The 19,439-nt window shown below is 34.8% G+C and overlaps 2 protein-coding genes across 2 annotated transcripts; one reads left to right on the top strand and one right to left on the bottom strand.

The window, feature by feature from the left end:
- Positions 1 to 5,095: 5,095 nt before the first annotated feature.
- LOC144544370 (putative disease resistance protein RGA4) lies at positions 5,096 to 9,567 on the bottom strand. Its single transcript, XM_078292873.1, has 2 exons — positions 9,241 to 9,567; positions 5,096 to 8,686 (listed from the first exon to the last, which is right to left on the bottom strand). The coding sequence occupies exons 1-2, from the start codon at positions 9,529 to 9,531 to the stop codon at positions 5,096 to 5,098; spliced, it is 3,882 nt and encodes a 1,293-aa protein (XP_078148999.1). The 5' UTR covers positions 9,532 to 9,567.
- Positions 9,568 to 13,996: 4,429 nt separating this feature from the next.
- Positions 13,997 to 18,420, top strand: LOC144544415 (uncharacterized). The gene is made up of 7 exons (XM_078292923.1): positions 13,997 to 14,188; positions 14,920 to 15,089; positions 15,280 to 15,361; positions 15,578 to 15,703; positions 16,377 to 16,552; positions 16,654 to 16,802; positions 16,926 to 18,420. The coding sequence occupies exons 2-7, from the start codon at positions 14,929 to 14,931 to the stop codon at positions 17,726 to 17,728; spliced, it is 1,497 nt and encodes a 498-aa protein (XP_078149049.1). The 5' UTR covers positions 13,997 to 14,188; positions 14,920 to 14,928; the 3' UTR covers positions 17,729 to 18,420.
- Positions 18,421 to 19,439: the final 1,019 nt, after the last annotated feature.

Raw genomic sequence — 19,439 nt, forward strand, 5'->3', positions numbered from 1 at the left:
TTATGCACAAGCTTCGGAATATATATATATTTTTTTACTACAGTTCTTGATATCATACAGCAAGATAATTTCTAAATCTATAATCTTGCATTAAAATTCAAATTGCAATTCTCTCACACATAGATGCACAGCTGGATTGAAAATTAATTTTATTCCATTTTGACATAATTACCATTTTTCCTATGGAGCCGTACAGGATATATTTTAAATACTATACATAGAAATGTTCATTCTTTATTCTACACCTCTCTATTTCTCTCTCTTCCTTCACAGAAATTAAAAGGGAGAATTCCATTTTGTTATTCTTTCTTTTCTTATTCATAACTACCACCAGAGACCCAAACCATGGAAATCAAGGTATTCCAAACTCTACATTTAATTTCTGATTAGTACGTAGATTAAATAAGTTCTTATATTCATTTTTTTTATAAGATTTCTGAAAATTGTACATTTTTCAAAATTACATATTTGCTGTATTGGATTATTGTTGGATTTTTGAAAATTTATATGCTTGTACAATTGTGGACGGTTATGCCGCATTAAGGCGACATTAGGCTTAGCTGAGCCAGGTAGGCTATTCTTTGGTTTGACCCGCATGTTTCGAGGCTTTACGAGGCCTTGCGAGTTTATAATTTGGGCTGAATCATAGGCTTTTTTTATTGTTATTCCGGGTTGGCCTCTTGACAAGGTCCGAATTCCGACCTTATTTATGGCTCATGAAAGAGTATAAAAGGCCTTGGGAACATTGCCCTATCAATAAGAATTTAAACTTATTATTTAATCAAGTAGTATAAAAAACAATACTCTAACTTCTAATCTTCAATATTCTAATTTTTAATTTCTAATGCTCTAAATCTAGGGGATTAAAATTATTTTTTAGAGGTGGAGGGAGGGGGGGGGGGGGGGGGGGGGGGGGATTTTGAAAACTTGTATATCTTCTATAAAATTTCAAAATTTAAAAAGAGATAGTTGAGTACTATTAGATTAACAACTCATACTTGTTGTGTTATTATGATTTTCATGAGGTTTTTTTTTGCCATTTTCCTTGTAATACATTTTAATAGTAAAGAAGATTTGCCATTTTGCTTAACAATGAAGCTTGAATTGCTCGATTTTATTGTACTAAAAGAGAATAAGTTCTCCGTTTCTCATTAAGAGTACGATATATCATTGCATTAAAACTAGTTAAACCTTTGTATGTAGTAATTCTCTTAAATTGGTATACAAGGATCAATACAGAAAAAAAAATTATTTAAATAAAATTATACTTCGGAATACACACTTAAACTTTGTGATTTTATATATAATTTTATCAAATAAGGTTTTTTTTTCTAAGAAGGGAGCCACAACCAAATTGAATATTCATTAGCTTTCACCGTCATGCACTAATCTTTGTTTTGAATATGTTTAAAATTTGTGATTTCTTATTTGAGCATTAATTTTGATTTTTTTTTTTGAGATAATTAATTAATCATTTTTTACTTTACGAAAACCCTTTGGTACACCCTCGAATCATTTTTTTTTTCTGTTAGGCCGCATTATAGAAAGAAAAAGAAAAAAAATTCTGTCCTGTGAATATTGATAGTATTTCTTAACTAATTATATATGTTGTGATGATATATTTTTTTCAAAGTCAAGTAATCTAATAATCTTACACCTAATTAATAAATGCCACAATGTTAGTTGGACTCTAATTCTATGTAGCCTGCATTTTTTTATGTTTAGATTCTTATCAATGTTTCATTTATTGAAGGAATCAACAGAAAAATGTTGGACTTTTATATGTCTCTATTAATTTCCAAATTAGTTGACAAAAGGTCATACCTAATATAGATGAGCAACTCATTATCTTATAATTCATATTTTTCTCATTCACAAACAGTCTTTGAAGAGAGAGAGTTTGTTTGGTCTCTTACTTTTAATTGGGAGAACTCACTACTGTACACACCAAAGATGAACAAATAATATGTGAAAATATCTAATAGGTAATTATTACCACATGTTTGAAATTCTCAGAGGAAGCTTTAATTAAATTTTGGGGGAACATGTCATATTTAGTAGAAAGATAGTTTATCCATGAAGCAGCAAGTCCATAAAATCTTGTTTAAAATTATGGAATAAAAAGTTATATATATATAGAGAGAGAGAGAGATGGGCTATGGTGCATTGCAATTTATGGAGGGGTTTGTGCATTGGACCATAAATCTAAAATTCAAAAGTTAAATGGCCGATCCAAACCGTTCATCTTGTTCTCCATATTAATATGAGCTTGGAGACCAAATTTTACATTTTTTTGATTTTTTTACTATTTATTAAGTATTTTACAAAATTGTTGATGCAACGGTGGCTGCTGATTTTACTGTTATGTTAAGCCACCGTTGGATCAACAATTTTGTAAAATACTTAATAAATAGTAAAAACATTCAGAAAAATGTAAAATTTGGTCGCCAAGTACATATTAATATGGAGAACAAGATGAACGGTTTGGATCGGTCATTTGGATTTTGAATTTTAGATTTATGGTGCAATGCACAAACTCCTTCATGCATTGCAATGCACCATAGCCCATCTCTCTCTCTCTCTATATATATATATAGGAATATGCTAGCATGCTATGCATAGCATAGAGCCCCTCCATGCAACGCCTTGGATTTTGACTTTTCAAAATCCTAACGGTCGATCCGAACAGTTCATCTTGTTCTCCATATTAATATGTATTTGGAGACCAAATTTTATATTTTTTGGAATTTTTTTACTATTTCTTTAGATTTATTGAAATTCGATGTTTTTTTTATGGTCCAGATTTGCTGAAAATAGCGATTTTCAATAAATTTAAATAAATAGTAAAAAAACTTCAAAAAATGTAAAACTTTGGTCCCCAAACACATATTAATATGGAGAACAAGATGAACGGTTCGGATCGACCGTTAGAATTTTAAAAAGTCGAAATCCAAAGCGTTGCACAGAGGGGCTCTATGCTATGCAAAAATGAAGTTTTATAAGTTATTTTAATGCATTCATTTTTTATCATTTTTGACCGCATGACTTTATACTAAATAAATACGGAAATTTAAAAAAAATTAATGTACACACATCACTCATTAAGTAGATCGGTTTCAACAGTTTAGATTCATCGTTTCAAACCAACCTTCAATAAATTTTGAAAGTTATACTCGCCAAACTCTTTTGGTAAGCATATCTTGGTATTTCACGCTAATTCCAACTTTCTTCGAATCGATATGCTAATAATGCTACCACTAGTCATGTAAAATCATTAATAGTGATCTTTGCAGATTGGCTTGACGGCCCTCAAAAGTCCAAAAATAGTGATCTTTGCAGTTACTTCTTTGCAGATTGGCTTGGCGGCTCTCAGAAGTCCAAAAATGTACTGTAATCATTAATAGCTTGCTTGCGGTCTCTTGGCACAAGATGTGGTTTCTACGAGAAGAATCAGATGTTAACATAAATGCGCAAATTACCCAAGAGGTACGAGTTCTAATTATTACTCATTTAATGTAATCTGTCATTTAATTTAACCTACCTTATTAATTAATAGAAAAAGGTATATATTCTCAACTACAGCTAATTTTTACCTGCTTGTATGGTTTATAAAAAAAAAATTCCGATTTTTCTTTCCTAATCCATTATATATATATATATTTCTTCTGTAAATCAAACAGAAATATTTCAATAGTGACATGAAAGCCATTCCAAGCTACTGCTCAAACTAAGTCGATTTCTTATTTTTAATTTCTTTGCACGCTCAATTTATTTGTACAATACTATACATAAGGAACACAATGAATTGGGTTCAATGGTTCTTTCGATTACATTAATTCGTTTAATTAATTTTAATAATTGAACTCGAATTGAAGGATATTTGCATATTTTGACTTATTTTCAAATACTTAGTCTCACAATAGGTGGTCATAAAAAAAATAATTGAATAATACCATGAAGTTTGAAGTTTGTTGTGAGGATTGAATTAGACCTGCCCCGACTTAGTTTGCATCAAGTTTCGATTGATCCATTGTAGATGCTCTAAACACCCGCTCTTTTCATCAGCTTCTCCACCCATTTCAGTTTAGATATTTCACCATAACTTTTTTCAATATGAAATCACCTATTTTCAACACCAAACTAAATACAACTATATGTTAAAAATAAAATTGTGGGTAGAACACTTTTTTTGAGGTGGAGAAAAGAGAAAAATAACAAGCAAACTTCTTTTTATTACCAACTTATAATATTCTCTTACATAACAACATAAGACAGTTTTTTTTTATAACCCTAAACATAAAAAAACTTTAGAAATTCGTGCAACATTAAAAAAAAATTTTCTTAAAATCACAGTAAAAAATCAGAAAATATCAATGGACTTTTATGTAGATAAAAGGAGCACTTTAATATAAATTACAGTGGCTATCAGTGATTACATCTAAATGAAAAGTAAAACAACACAAAAATTACACCGAATTACAACCAAACATCAGCAGTTCTGAAACCATAGCTTAGCCTCTCGTACTGCATAATCTGCAACCCATATCGGTTCTGCATTGATTGCATCGGAAATCTTTCTGTTTCGACATTTCCACAATACCCAACATGCTGCAGCAAGATAAATGCCCCACTGACTTCTTGGTAATCGCCTGCTGCATATCAGATTATTTGAATTAACCTCCAAATTAGAAAGGTCACAGAAGAACTAACCTCCAAATTACCAGAGTGAATTAATTGTTACTCCATATATAAACAATAGACCAGGCCGTAATTAACTCCATGTAAGATATGCTCCAAAAAGATCGAAGCTTGAGTCTCTGTTATGGAAAACATATAAGCAACCTAACAAATGAATGGAAATAAAATTCAAGTTTTCTAGAATAATTATATTAATGACAAAACGTACTGATGTTACCAACGAATTCTTCAGTATCTGCAGTTGATGGTTACTAACATGCAAGAATGGGAGAGTATCCGCGAGGGGATATTGTCGGTATACCCTCGCGGATGCTACTGTCGCTAATAGAAAAAACAACTTTCTTTCTGTCAGTATACCCTCGCGGATAGTCACTTTTTACCCTTGCGGATCAATCAGTCACTTAAAATATCTATACCGGACGTGGGAAATCTTTGGCCAATCCTCCCCATCGGGTTCTTGGCATCGTTTATTCAAATTAGGGCAATAAAATATTTCTAGCTCCTGCAGAGACTTTCGCAAAACTGGGAGCAATGCAATAGCAGGGCAGTTTTCCAAGGAGAGGTATTGCATGGTCTTAGGCATGTCAGGCAATGATAGCAACTCACGACAATTCCGCAATAATATCCTTCTCAGTGAGGAGAGGTTTTTCATGGAACATGGCAAAGCTTGAACCTTGCTATCATTTAAGGAGAACTCACACAGTGAGGTAAGGCACCCAAATTCAACTTCACTGAAGAATGCTTCATTTGACTTTGCAATGCTCAAAATCTCCAAAGTAATCAGTTCACCCTTTGAGGGCAACTTACCAAGCATGCTAAAGCTGCAAATTCCAATCTCCTTTATGGATGTCCATGCCAGAATACCATTGGAGAAACTTTTCTGCAATTTGGAGCACTCCACAACTAGCAGACTCACTAAGACCAGCATATCAGAACTATTTAGGTCACAGAGCTCAGGACAGCTTCTTATCTGTAATGTTTTTAGTGATGAAAGGTTTATCAGCACCATTGATTTTAATTGTTGACAGTTTTGGAAAATCGCCAAAGAAAGTGATGGCAAATCTCTAGCTTCAAAGCATTTAACAGAATCACAGTCAATGATTGTTAGTGATTCCAATGAAGGTGGAAGAGTGCGAGTGCCCGTTACTCCTAGAATCTCTAAGCAAGGGCAATCCTTTATGGAGAGGACTTTTAGTGAAGCAAGAGCATGTAGACTTCCAAGCGAAATTAAGCAGTCACAACTTGAAATTTGTAGGCGATTGAGCACAACCAGTCGACCTAAGACCTCTATTTGAGGGAGGACTGTGATTGTTCTTATGCCATCCAATTCGAGGGACTCGAGGCAAGTGAGATGTGAAAGGCAATGCATTAATGCCTCATCAGTAATGTGACAGGAAGCAATACTCAATCTTTCAAGGCCTGATGGTACGACCAAAGGGTACTTCTCTTTGTTGCCATAAATATATTCCATTCTCAGTTTTATCAATCGGAGATGTCCCTCCCAGATATCCTCTCCGGGTATCCTTGTTCTTTCTATGTTCGTGACAAGCATGCTCATTTCCTCTAATTCTCTGCTGTGGTTATCCCATTCCATTAACTTTCTTAGCTCTGAGCACTCATTCAATAATTTTTTTCTTGCACGATTCTTCAGATCTGGTATGGTTTCAAGAATAAATTTTAATTGACAATCTTGAATTGCCGTTAGAAGCCTCGATTCATAGTCACCATTTTTCAATTCTTCCTCATAGATGAACACAAGTGACCAACACTCTCTTATATGTAGTCCCTTTAGGCTCAAAGGAAACTCAGGGAGTTTTGTTAGCTTGGGGATTTGTTGTATGATTATTGTGTGGAAACATGGAAACAAGGTGTTGATAGGGGGAATGACTTCCAATAAAGGACAATCCTGTAGTACTAGAGAGTTCAAATTATCTAGGGATCCTTGTTGAAACATCCAAGAAGGAAACATTGGCGACTTGTAGTCAGCTATCTTTAGAAATCTTAGATTTGGATGTGGTTGAAGGCCCTCAAGGACTTCTAAGTGTGCATTCAAGTTTTCAACCATAGCATCATCATGACCCCAAATTAAAGAAAGACTCTTAACATATTTCTTATCCTTAAGATTGGCTTTGGTAGCATTCTCTCTATTTTTGATATTCTTCAAATCGTGAATAATCAACGATCCTCTGATCTCATTTAGGCACTTCATCTGTGCAATTTCGTATCCTTTCTCATTCTTCACCCTGAAATGGCGCAATTTTTGAAGCGAGGTTAATTTGCCTATTTCAGGTAGTGTTGAGGTTATCCAAGAAGCAGTCATCAAGTGTCGTAAACTAACAAGTTTGTTTAGGCCTCTTGGTAAATGAGTAAATGTGGGATTCAGCCTTAAAGTTTGCAAGTTGCAAAGCTTATGCACAGATGTAGGTAACTCTGCTACTCTTGTTTGAGCAAGACCCAAGTAGCGTAAATGCACTAATTCTCCCACAGAGTTTGGTAGTTTGTTAATGGTGCATGGACAGAATTCCAGTACACGCAGTTTCACGAACTTTTCTATTTTCTTTTGGAAATAATTAATAACAGTATCGCTAACCGGGTCAATAAAGATAACAGTACGCAGGTTCTTCAGTTTTTCAACACTCATGATATATTCATTGAAGCTTTCACCCTGTACGGATAAATGGCGAGCAACTGAAGGAATTTCTCCAAATTTACCATCTTCAATTCTGAAACAATCCTCCCTAGATACTCTTTCAGATAGATCATGAAACAAATCATGCATACCATATCTTTCATAACCACGCCAATCATATACAATTTGAAAGAAAAAGACAGATAACAACTCTCGGAAATAGTCCTCCCCTACATCCTCCATCCTTCTTGTACTAGAATGAATAAAACCTTCAGCTACCCAGAGCAGAATTAGGTCTTCCTTGCAGAAAAAATAACCTTTCGGAAATAGGGCACAATAGGAGAAGCATCGCTGGATCGGTGCATCTAGGTTTTGATAACTCCATAAAAGTGATTGCATCGTATCAGTTAACATGTCTCTTTCCAAAGTATCTCTCCAGAACTGCTCATCCAAATTTTTACATAAACGACTGCCAACTGTTTTTGCTGCTAAAGGAGACCGGCTTAGCTTCTTGGCAATTTGCTTCCCTATTCTTTCTAGATACTCTAGCGAGTGAGTACTATTTAATCCCAAACCACCAAAAGCATGATGCATAAAAAGTGCGGTAAAATGATTCTCCTCAAGTTCTTTTAGAGGCATTATCTTTTGAGGAATCAACGCCCGTGGCATCTTTTTAGTACGACTTGTTACAAGAATTATGCTGCCCCTCTTCACACATGCCAAAGGAGCAACAAATTGCTCCCACTTCAGCTCATTCATGGTTTCTTCCCACCAAACATCATCCATCATAACCAAAATCTTCTTTGACTTAATTGAACCAATGAGAACATCTTGCAGGATATCCAAACTATCTAAACGTGGGCTCTCATTTTTTGTGGCAGCTTCTACCAATATCCGTGTATCACGAAAGAGATCAAGTCCACGAGTCATAGAAAGCCATATTCTAATATCGAATTCAGCAGTTACTCTTTCATGGTTGTAGACTAACTGGGCAAGGGTAGTTTTACCCGCCCCTCCAACACCAACAATAGAGTAAACCGAGTAACTCCTAACTTGACTAGGCTCAGGTTCAAAAGCTACCGGCTTCAACAATTCTTGTAATAGATAGTCACAATCAGCATCTCGCCCAAAGATATGTAGGGGAGGTTTGGAGGTTGTAACCAAGGGTTCTTTAATTGAGTTATTGGGATTGCTTTCAACTTTTCTCCATAATAAATCACAAAATTCCTTGGCCTCCAAAGCAATCTTTTCTAGTTTGTTGAGGCATTTTTTCAGGTTAATCTTTTCAGTGGATAGGATACTGAAGCTGGTTCTAAACTTGTCTGAAATTTTCTTGATTGTGGTTCCATCATTCTCCACCTTTAAAAAAAAAATGCAAACTTTAATTAGCATTTATGATGAATAAAATTAAACAATACAAAAATAAAACAAGCCAAATTAAAATTACAGCGTCTGAATCGTTTTAGCATATTGTCATGATCCCCAGTGGCCCATACTGAACTGATGAACTCTCTCCCCAATGACCCATGAATTAGACCAAATGTACTGGTAGACCAAAATTTACAATTTTTTTAAGAATATTTTAGTATTTTTTTAGAACCGTAGAAAACCACTATTTTTGGATGGTCAAGAATTTTCAAATCAAATGATTTTCTACCTATCTAAAAAATAGTAAAAAAAATCTATACAATGTAAAATTTGGTATGCATGTACATTTTCATATGGAGCTCATGCTTAACAAATCGGATTGATTGTTTAAACTTTAAAAATACAGATATAAATCTATAGTATGGATCAATCCCTAATATGCATATTATGATAGCCTCACTCTTGCTTGTCAGTTCTATTATGCCATGAATTGGGTAACTCTTAAGAAAATAATATTCATACTAATTATCTCGTTGAGGTATTACCTTTTGTTGGAGAAGGCGAGACTTGTACAAGTCAAGCGCATCCTCCGCCTCATACATGGCCTCCTTGAGTCGTCTGAGCCACTTTTCCAGGTTGCTCTTGTGCTCTGTCCTCTCAGCAGCATCGATGACCTCCTGGAATTGGGGAATGATAATGGCCTCCAATTTGTTGATCTGAGAAGCCATGTCGATCCCAAGGCAGGAGAAGCCCTCTTTGAGGAGTTTGCTGATGATTGGAGATGCCACCCATCGTGTCACGGACATTGCTCCTGCTAGCGCCACCGCCTCTGCCATTGGAGAGAGAAGAGGTTGTGAAGTTCGGATTCTGAACAAGAAAAGAGGAATCAGAAGAGAACGAACACTCGGTGAATGAAGGTATTGGCTATTGAGCCTGGTAGATGAAGTTAAGTGAGAGATAATGATATTAAAATTGAGCAATTAGAATGTTCTACTATTAATTAAGAAAATATATCATGGTCTTTTTTTCTATTAGGTGAAATATTCTAATTTATCAAAGAATAATTAGATCTAAGCTAAGAAGAAAGAGGACGTGGTTGCGAGTTTTTTTTTTCTCACTGATATAATATAATGCAATTTGCATCTTGCAAGTTGCCAGAGGTTAACTTGTAAAAGGGCTTGATTTTTTTGTATCTGACTCTGTTAGTGCCGCTGTTGCGGTTCAGAAGAGAAGTTCTGATTCAATAAAGTCATAATATATTATAATGAGATCTGCTTGTTACAAGATTGAATGATTATTTGGTTGAGATAAAAATGCAATTAAGACTCTTAATTTAAATGAGCCTGATAATTGCCTCTCAAACAAATATCCGAGCACGTCTTCCAATTATTTAATCTCTTATTTTATTTCAGCGTTCATATCTAAGTTTTTAAAGCTCTATTTATAATATTTTACAATGCTACTCGCAAGCTTTTAAACATCTATTTACAATTCTAAGTCTGAGTAGTTTCAATCCTAAGTCTGAGTAGCTAGTTACAATGCTACTCACAAGTTTTTAAATCTCTATCTACAAGCATTTTACAATGCTACTCGCCGGCGCCACTACTCGATGCTCACCGGCGCCACTACTCGATGCTCACCGGCACCACTACTCGCCGACGCTTTCTTCTCTCCAATGGACTTCTCCGGCATCTCTCATAGATTTTAATGGAGAGAGATGAGAGAGGCGATCAGGAGTATAAACCGGATTGTTTTATAGTATTCACCTTGTGGTTTTACAATATGCATCTTGTAGTTTTACATTACTCATCTTGTGACAATCTGGAGGTGAGAGATGAGAGAGAGGCGATATGAAGGAGATAGGAGGACATGATCTGAGAGATGTGATCTGGAGGAGAGAGATGAGACTGATGCGATCTGGAGTATTAATCTTGTTGTTTTACAGTATTCACTTTGTGGCAATCTGGAGGAGAGAGATGAGAGAGGCGGTCTGGAGGAGATAGGAGGAGACAATCTGAGAGAGATGATATGGAGGAAAAAGATGAGAGAAAGGCGATCTAGAGTATTAATATTGTTGTTTAACAGTATTCGCTGGAGCTTACCACTTCCCTCTCCTCCGCACCACCCCTACAATGCTATTACGGTATCCGATCAGATCAGGCCCGCTGTTCCATCTAGTTGTTTCCTTCTATTTAGATTGTTCTTTTACATATATTTATTTCCTTCTAGCTATTTGACAACCGTTTGTCACTTTGTCTAGTTTGCTGTAATTGATGTACATGCGACATCATTCCTGTTATACCTCAATTAATATTATTATTACTGAAAGAATAAAAAAAATCTTTTGTACCTCATCCTGTAATATTTTACATGGTTATCTTTTTTTCTATTCATTTTTATACAATAGTAGTATATTTTTCCCTGCTAAATGAAATTGAAACAAATGATGGATGCATAGAGACGACTTTGTGGGATATATCTAAATTATTGCATGTAGCCATGTGGGTTCCACAGAAGTGATAGAAACTGATCAGCTCTATGATTTACAAGGTGAGAAGCTATGGCATAAAAGTAATAAATGAAAACAATAAAAAATAAATTATTAATCACCAACATGACTGATGACTGATGAGTTAATGTAATGTTGTGCTCATCACTCAGTAGTCAGTAGTGATTATGGAAAAATATACAATTGAAAGGACCTTTCAGTAAATTACTAAATTATTCTAGTAAGGTGCATGGTGACAGATAAATTATTCGGGTTCGGTTTGGCGAAATAAAAAATTCGTGATTCAGGAATAATTCGGATATAATTCGAGAGTGATTTGGAATTATCCGGACCAGAGATTTCAGTCCTGTAAGAGAGCCAAAAAAAATGCTATGAGAAAAATTCATGAAAAATTCGAGAATAATTCGAAAAATTCGGAGAAAATTCGCGAATTATTCGGGTTTAATTCGGTCAAAGTTCGGTAAACCGAATAATTCGGCGTTGGGTTCAGCATCATCAAAAAAAAAATTATTCGAATTTAATTAGCGAATCTTGTGACTATGTTAAGGTGTCAATGTGTCATAGTATGGTACTACTACTATAATTACTGTCCTATTATATTTTTTTTAGTCAATGAAAAGGCTGACATGTAATATTAATATGCACTACAGAACTTACATGTACGAATTTTGATGCATATACATCTATAATTATATATAATTTATCTTTTCTAGCGCATTCAGATTTTATATAGAATTTATACTTACTTTAATCAAGAAATATTTATCTATAATTATAATATCTGTGCTGAATTACTTTCTTTTATTCCATTTAATCTTCAATAAGAACATTGTACTAAGTCTTTAGGGAACATTTCATCTAAAATTTTAGGTACACTTGGGCTGTATCCAATTTGAAATGTTTTGAATAAATTGAAAGCCTGATTATCAGAAATGGCCCATTTTAGAGCAACAACGCTGTTTCATTTCAACAATTGCACCAAAATAATATTCTAGAGTTGTCTCCCACGTGTTCCCACTGCAGTCCCGCCTGTCACCAGAGAGACGGAGACCGCGGGAAATCCCAACCAAGTCAACAACTGAAATTCCACTGTCACTTCTGTACAACAACTTGTGAAACGAGTCATTTTCAGTTAGTACTTTCCCTAAAGGGACCTACGTATTGGTGATTGTTGTATCTACTTACAGGGTCTTTACCACAAGAGACCATACGGAGATTTTCAAACCCGCATCGTCTGCATTAACTCAAAAGAGCATCTTTTGAGTTCATGCATATGGACCGTCCGATTGTAAACGGAGCCCATCGGACTCTCGCCTAAAACATAGGGGTCTTCATAATAGTGTGTATTTAATTTGTACGAATCTTAAATCAGATCGGACGGTTCATATGTATTGACTTAAAAGATTCTTTTTTGGGTTAATGCAGAGGATACGAAGTCAGTTGGAAGCGTGAAAAGAACAAGGATTTGGGTGATGGATCTAATCTGACGTCACTACCGTAGCGTCATCCAATCGGATAAATAGTCTCTTTTTTTAACTTACATGAAAATTTTCTCATTATATCCCTGTAATTTTCAATTTTTCATCCTCGTCTTTGAACATACTTTTGGAACTTTTGCAAACCTGTCCTGAGTTTTTTTTAGCCTATTATATCTTGATACATATCTGTACGGTCGTTGTTTTCTTTTCATTTTTTGCCAAAATTTTATAATTTGGTGGCTAAAATGAAACCATGCAAATGCTAATATAATGTTTATGTGATTGGTTGATTGTTTTAAAAAATTAAATATGTTAACAATCAATTAATTTCAGATATTAAATCCGTTTTAGCACAAATTATAAAATTTTGAATATAAAAAGTGGATTTACTATGAACGTACTTCGTCAAATGATTATTTGAAGTTCAACTTCATGAAATAAATAAAATAAATAATTTAAAATATAATACGATATACTTATTTAACACAACAGATATACTCTTAATTATGTACATTGAATTTGGTGAAATTTATTTTGGGAGTTACTTAATATGAAAGAGAACAACAGTATATCTATTCATATTTAGTAACAGTAAAAATAGTGATTGATTTATATCATTCTTCTTAATATTTCACATAGAAGTCCATGAAAGTTATTAAATTCGGTCAAAATGAATCTGATATTCAAATATCTATGTAGATAAAGATACTGATATAATTTTACATTCCAATCATTGGTATTTAAATAATAGATATATATCATATATTTTAATATATCATGAAAAAAATGTGATTCACTATTATAATTAAATGAATATTATAAAATTTAATATTTTCTAATAATTTTGTATATTATTTTGATAAATATCTGATTTAATCTTAACTTGTATCCATATTGATATCCGTTCTGTATCCTTATCTAAAAGATAAAAATTAATATGAATATAATTTTACCCGCTCCGTTTTCATTCCTTAAAATAAATATTTATTATTATTATTATTATTATTATTATTGTAATTGTATTTTTAGTAATACAGGGAAATAGAAAAATGATTACCCTTGACCCTTTCTGGTACCAGCGAATCTCATCTCCATTCTTTCAAAAATGAACAAGCAAACGTGTCCTTTCCAGTGTCCTTCTGATCAGATCTAACGGTCAAAATGACTCATCGCCTTTCTTCAATCGCCCTTTCCAAAATATTAAGCTTATCTGATACCGTTAGATTTTCTAATCGGACGGTCAGTGATGTATCCATTTTTCCTCCGATCATATGCAATTGGAGAAGAACAAAGACTTCATTTATTACCCGCAGGTTCAGCGACAAAGTACAATTGCGCTCTCTCTCTCTCTTCTCGCTTCTTCCTCTCTCTCTCAACCCCGCTTCTTCCTCCTCTCTTTCGCTCTATACCTCTGCACTCTCTTGTTCTCTCAATCGTCGATCAGGTGCAAGACGGCGCAGCTCTCTCCGTGCTCCTCCTCGTGTTATCTCAGCTCCTATAATTCAGGTACTTAATTTCTCTTGCACACGCAATTTGGATCTGTTGCATGTTTGGAATTTTGAAATTTGTTGATGCAAATTCTGTTCTTTTTAAGATTAGTTATTTACTTGTTGTCTGGATTGATTTGGGATTGAGTTCAAATGTAGATGTTTTTTACGGGTAATAATTCTGTTTGGGAAGAGCTTCCTCTCTTCTCTTCATGGAACAGTTCGAATTGTGATTGTTTAAGTTTGAATCTTGAATCCTTTGTGGTTTGTACCTTTTAAGAGCTTAACCTTCTTTTGTAATGGTTGTCTTTTGTAGTTCCATAATTGGCTAAACTTTTTTCTTTTAAAATCTTAATCAATCAACCCAAATTGGGTCATTCTTATATAAGGAATTCCTTTCTATTTTAAGGGGAATTGTTTCTAATAGAACCCAATAGTGTTGGTACTTTTCTTTTTAAAAATAAAGGTCCTCTCATTTTAGCTGTTATATCTATATTTGCTCTGAATTGCTTCCATGCAGTGTTACTTTTGCATGCATTCTTTATTTTTCTGTTAGAATCCTTGAAATAGGAACCCCTGATTGGAATCAGAATTAATCAATTCCTTCTCATGTTCTATGATATTTTATTTCAATTCCTTTACCAGTTTGAATTATGATCATTGGATCAGACACTCTTCGGATTGAAATCCACAATGCACAATTTTCATTAATTGTAAAAATATATAAAGCATCCAATTATCATTGGGTAGGGTTTAAGGATGAGGGATGATAAGTGGGAGATGATGCTTTCATGGTGCTTCAGTAAGGATCTGATAGAGAACTCGCCTTCTCGACATGACGGCATTAGTGCGGATGTTGAGGAGCAGACCCGTTCGCAATACTGCCAATTCATTCGCTGGATGTGCTCCCAGTTTAAACTGTACTCTCTCTCTCTCTCTCTCTCTCTCTCTCTCTCACTCTTCCTACCTCTGTCTCTCTCTAAATTTAAACATGTGCGTCTTAAGCCAAGGCTAACTGGTACAGGGAAACTGGTACAATTGATAAAGTGGAACCGGAACTCTGATAATTCAACAGCATTATACTATATATAATCTTTTGTAATGTGACAGGGACACAATACCGACAGCGACGGCCTTGATGTTTTGTCATCGTTTCTATGCCCTCCAATCACTCGCAAAAAATGATTGGAAGGTACGAGATTCTTCCATAATTCATGTTATATGGTACAGATCTTCACATTGCCTCTGTAGATAATAATGTTGGATATATATCTCTGTACCTGAATAGGTCAGATATGTAAGGTATCCCATTATTACCTTCTTTTTTTTCGGAAGTAAAGGTGTCCCATTATTTCAATATTGCCATTATATAAAGTCATTATATAATTTCTTTTCATTTGTTTTTCAGACAATAGCAACGGCATGTGTCTTTCTGTCATCAAAATCAGAAAATATGTTCCGTGCTTTAGACGATATTGTGAAAATTGCCTTTGCGAATGATGTGCAAAAGCTTCCTATTGATTCCGAACAAAAGGTTATCTTTCATTTCGTTATTTATCTCTCTCTTTTTTTTTTTTTTTGACATAGTTAAATGACATGTTTCATAGTTTAATTACAGATAGTAAAATGCACTGTACAGGGTTCTCCAGAGCTTGGGATTCTAGAATCTTCTAATATAAAAGGGCATTAAAAGATATTACTTTCTGCAAATCATATCCCTTCCTTTGTTGAAAAACATAAATAACACCCCACTCTCCAAGTTGAAGCTACGTGAAAGAAAACTGACAAGTTTTTCAAGATTAAATGAGATTATGGGAATAATAAGGAAATTCAAAGATAATACTGTGTCCCGCAAAATTTTCATGCGGCAAAAATAAGGAATGCTTAGCAACCCCCGAGTCTGGAAAACATCGCACATTTTATTTGCGGGATTTCTTAGACTCTGAATTTGCTATATATTACCCTTTTTGCCGCATACAACTTTTGCGGAAGACGTTGAGATACATTCTTGAATAATTTTTTTATGTATTAAAAAACTGGAAGTGGCAAAAAAAGCAAACCTAATTGCATGCCCACTTGACATTTATAACCTTATGCCGATTATCTATAATCAATTGCTGGACTGACCGACTAATCAATGTATCTGAGCCTGGAAAAAAAAAAAGGCAAATTCCTGATTCCAGAAAGCTTATGCAAAATCCTGACAGGAATTCCTTCAGAAGAAAAGAGAACTCATAGAGATGGCAGAGAGAGTAGTGCTCATAAATCTTCGATTCGACACCAATGTGAATCACCCCTATAGGCCACTCCATGATGCCATGAAAAAGCTCGGCATAAATTCGAAGGAGCTCCGACGAGAAGTTTGGAAGCTTGTTTGCTGCTGGTATCCCCCCTTGCCACACACACAAAAAACAAAAATAAATAAATAAACAAAACCTAGTCTTAGTTAATTTTCTGCTGAATATATTTTTTCATGTTTAACAGGCTTGATTCAACACTGTGCTTGGAGCACACACCAGAAGGGATAGCAGCTGCATCGATCCATATCCTGAACAAGCTATATGACTTGAAGCTTCCTGATATCAGAGGCCTTTCTCTTTGGTCAGAAAAGTTTGCACCTGAGCAATTGGATGGTACATTCCTGTTCTAACTTTTACTACATTATCACTTGTTACTTTGTCATTTTTCAGGCGATTACTCTTAACAATAAAACTCTGTATTAATCTCTCTTTTCCTCTCTCTCTCTCTCTCTGTAGAATGCATACGTCAAATGGTGCAAATACTCTGCAAGCGAAAATGGCCCCAATGTGCCAAACTGACAGACAGGCCAGCACTGCCTCAACCTGAACCTATGCCCAAACCGGAACCGGAACCAGAACCAAAATTGAAGCAAGCAACACCAATCCAGAACCTTCCAGAACCAGAACTTGGACCCGAGGAAAACAATCCTAAGAGTGTCACCCCTGACTCAGTTCTGGACTTGGCTGTTCCAAAGAGGGACACTATTGTGCTGGATTCTTCCAGTTTGTCTGAGGATGCCTCGGAACAGAAAGCACCAGAGACAAAACAGGAGGGGTTACGCAAGGGGGTGCTGGACAAGGCCTATGTTGCACGCATCCGGGTGGCTATAATGAAGAGGAAGAGTAAAGCAGAGGTCTCCCGCACAGTTGGAAACACTCAACTGGAGGCTTCCAGTGGGGGGATGGACGATTGGATTGAAAGAGAGCTAGAGTCGGGTATTATTGTTGGGTCTAAACCAGTATGCAACATGAAAAAAGCTGAACAAAAGACTGATGCCATACTACTGGACACATCCAGTGAGAATGCTGATTTGTGGATAGAAAAGGAATTGGAGGAAGGTATTATTATCGAATCCAAACCCGTTAACCATAACAAAATGAAAAGACCTGGAGAGAGTGGTGCAGCATTGAAACTGGAGAAGTACAATGCATCAAAGGCATGGAGGGGGCTTAAGAGAGAGAGAGAGAGAGAGGCCGGGGCTGATGTCAGCAGTAAGAGGCAGTGGAAGAGTTGTACAACATCAAATGCTTTGAAATAAAAATCTCAAGTCAGCTCTCTGATTTAACTGTTAGTCAACTGGGTGATTTTTTTGTCTGAAAAACTAGATTGAGAAGCAGATATATTAGGAACAATTGTTAAGATGCCTTTATTCTGGTACCGCGAAAGAGGTGTTCTATTAAGTTGTCTGACCAATGAGGTGAGGTGTGATGGCAGTGACAGTTGTTGTTACGCACTGGATTGTCAGGTGCGAGATTGTAGATATTTAACATATAGCATAAATAGGTTCTACAGAGGAGGTAGCAATTATCAGAGGCAAAAAGGAAGAACAAAGGAAATAGAGGTATAGCCATAGTTCTGTATAGTTGGTGCTGACTGCTGACAGGTCAATGGCACTTTCCGGTAGAAGCTGGGAGATGTTAATAATTATCATTGGTTATTACTTATTAGCTATAAATGATGGTTCTAAATTGTAGTCTGGGAGAAAATATGGAGATGTGAATTGTAATTTGTTGTAATTTAAATAATGTTAAGGAGCTCTTTAGGTGAGAGAAAGTCTCTGGAAATTTTTTTTGGGATTTCAGGGATTCAGCTTATGATTGCTATTTAGTGTTAGAAATTTTTGGCAGTTTAGTTGGGATGTTATTCTCAGTGACATTCTGAATTTAGTTGATTAAAAATAGAGCTAGAAAAGAAAGTAGCTGTGTTCAAGCTATTTATTGTTGGCTATAATTGGTTATTCTCATTCTCCTTTTGGAATTGGTAGCAAAAATTTAGCTTTGCATGAAGAACCATATGGGATAAACTTAGGGGTGAAAACCCTAAAATGCATCTGTATCTGAATATATTAATGGATTTGGGTAGTAACTAGTAATACTGTATGTGCATCAGTATCTGAAAAATCACAGAACCAAATAGTACAAAACATATCCAAATGGGTTTGGATTTAGATACAGATTTGGATATTTGTAAGTGGATACTTTGCACAAAGTGTTACAATTCATAATGCATATACGCATACTAGTTGGATTATTGATCCAGATTAGAATGTTATCCAAATGCGGCTTATTAGCCCAAATCCTTTACAACTGTATAATTATATCTAGTTAACTTGGATAGTATTTTTGTTTTTTTTTTGTTTTTGAGTAAAGGTTGGAGGTCAAGCTACTTAATTAATTAATAATTAGGTATTTATGAATTACGCTATGGTTGTGCATATATAAATCTATTAAATTAAATTAAATTAAATTTATTGCATAGATGAAAGTGATTATAGTTATTAATGCTTCAAAAATGATTTACTAATTGATTGACTCTTTTTTTATCTTCGGGCAATATTTTTGTACAGTTAACATTTAGCAATTTATAAATTTGATATTCGAAATTTTCCATATTTATTTTTCAGGTTCAGTTAACGTGTTTCAGAATTCATAAATTCAAAATAAAATAGCAAAGGAATTTAAATCTTACAGTTATGAAGTGCAAACATCTTTAGGCGGAAGCGTTAATACTAATCTCCAATGGTTTTTCTCAGATCTGATGATGGAGACCTTTTTGCATTTTCTTTACTTCTCTCTTTTGTAAATTTATTGGACGAAAAACGTTTCAGAAAAATGAGATCCCTTAAAATCAGTGGGGAGAGAAACGTTTCCAGAAAATGACCCCTTAAAATAAATGGGCAGAAAAACGTTTTTGGAATAGTATCCGTCCAAATAGAGAAGTCTTTTTATATTCTGAGACAACCTTGGGAC

This window comes from Carex rostrata, chromosome 26 (genome assembly GCF_964058835.1).
Source record: "Carex rostrata chromosome 26, lpCarRost1.2, whole genome shotgun sequence".
Taxonomy (NCBI): domain Eukaryota; kingdom Viridiplantae; phylum Streptophyta; class Magnoliopsida; order Poales; family Cyperaceae; genus Carex; species Carex rostrata.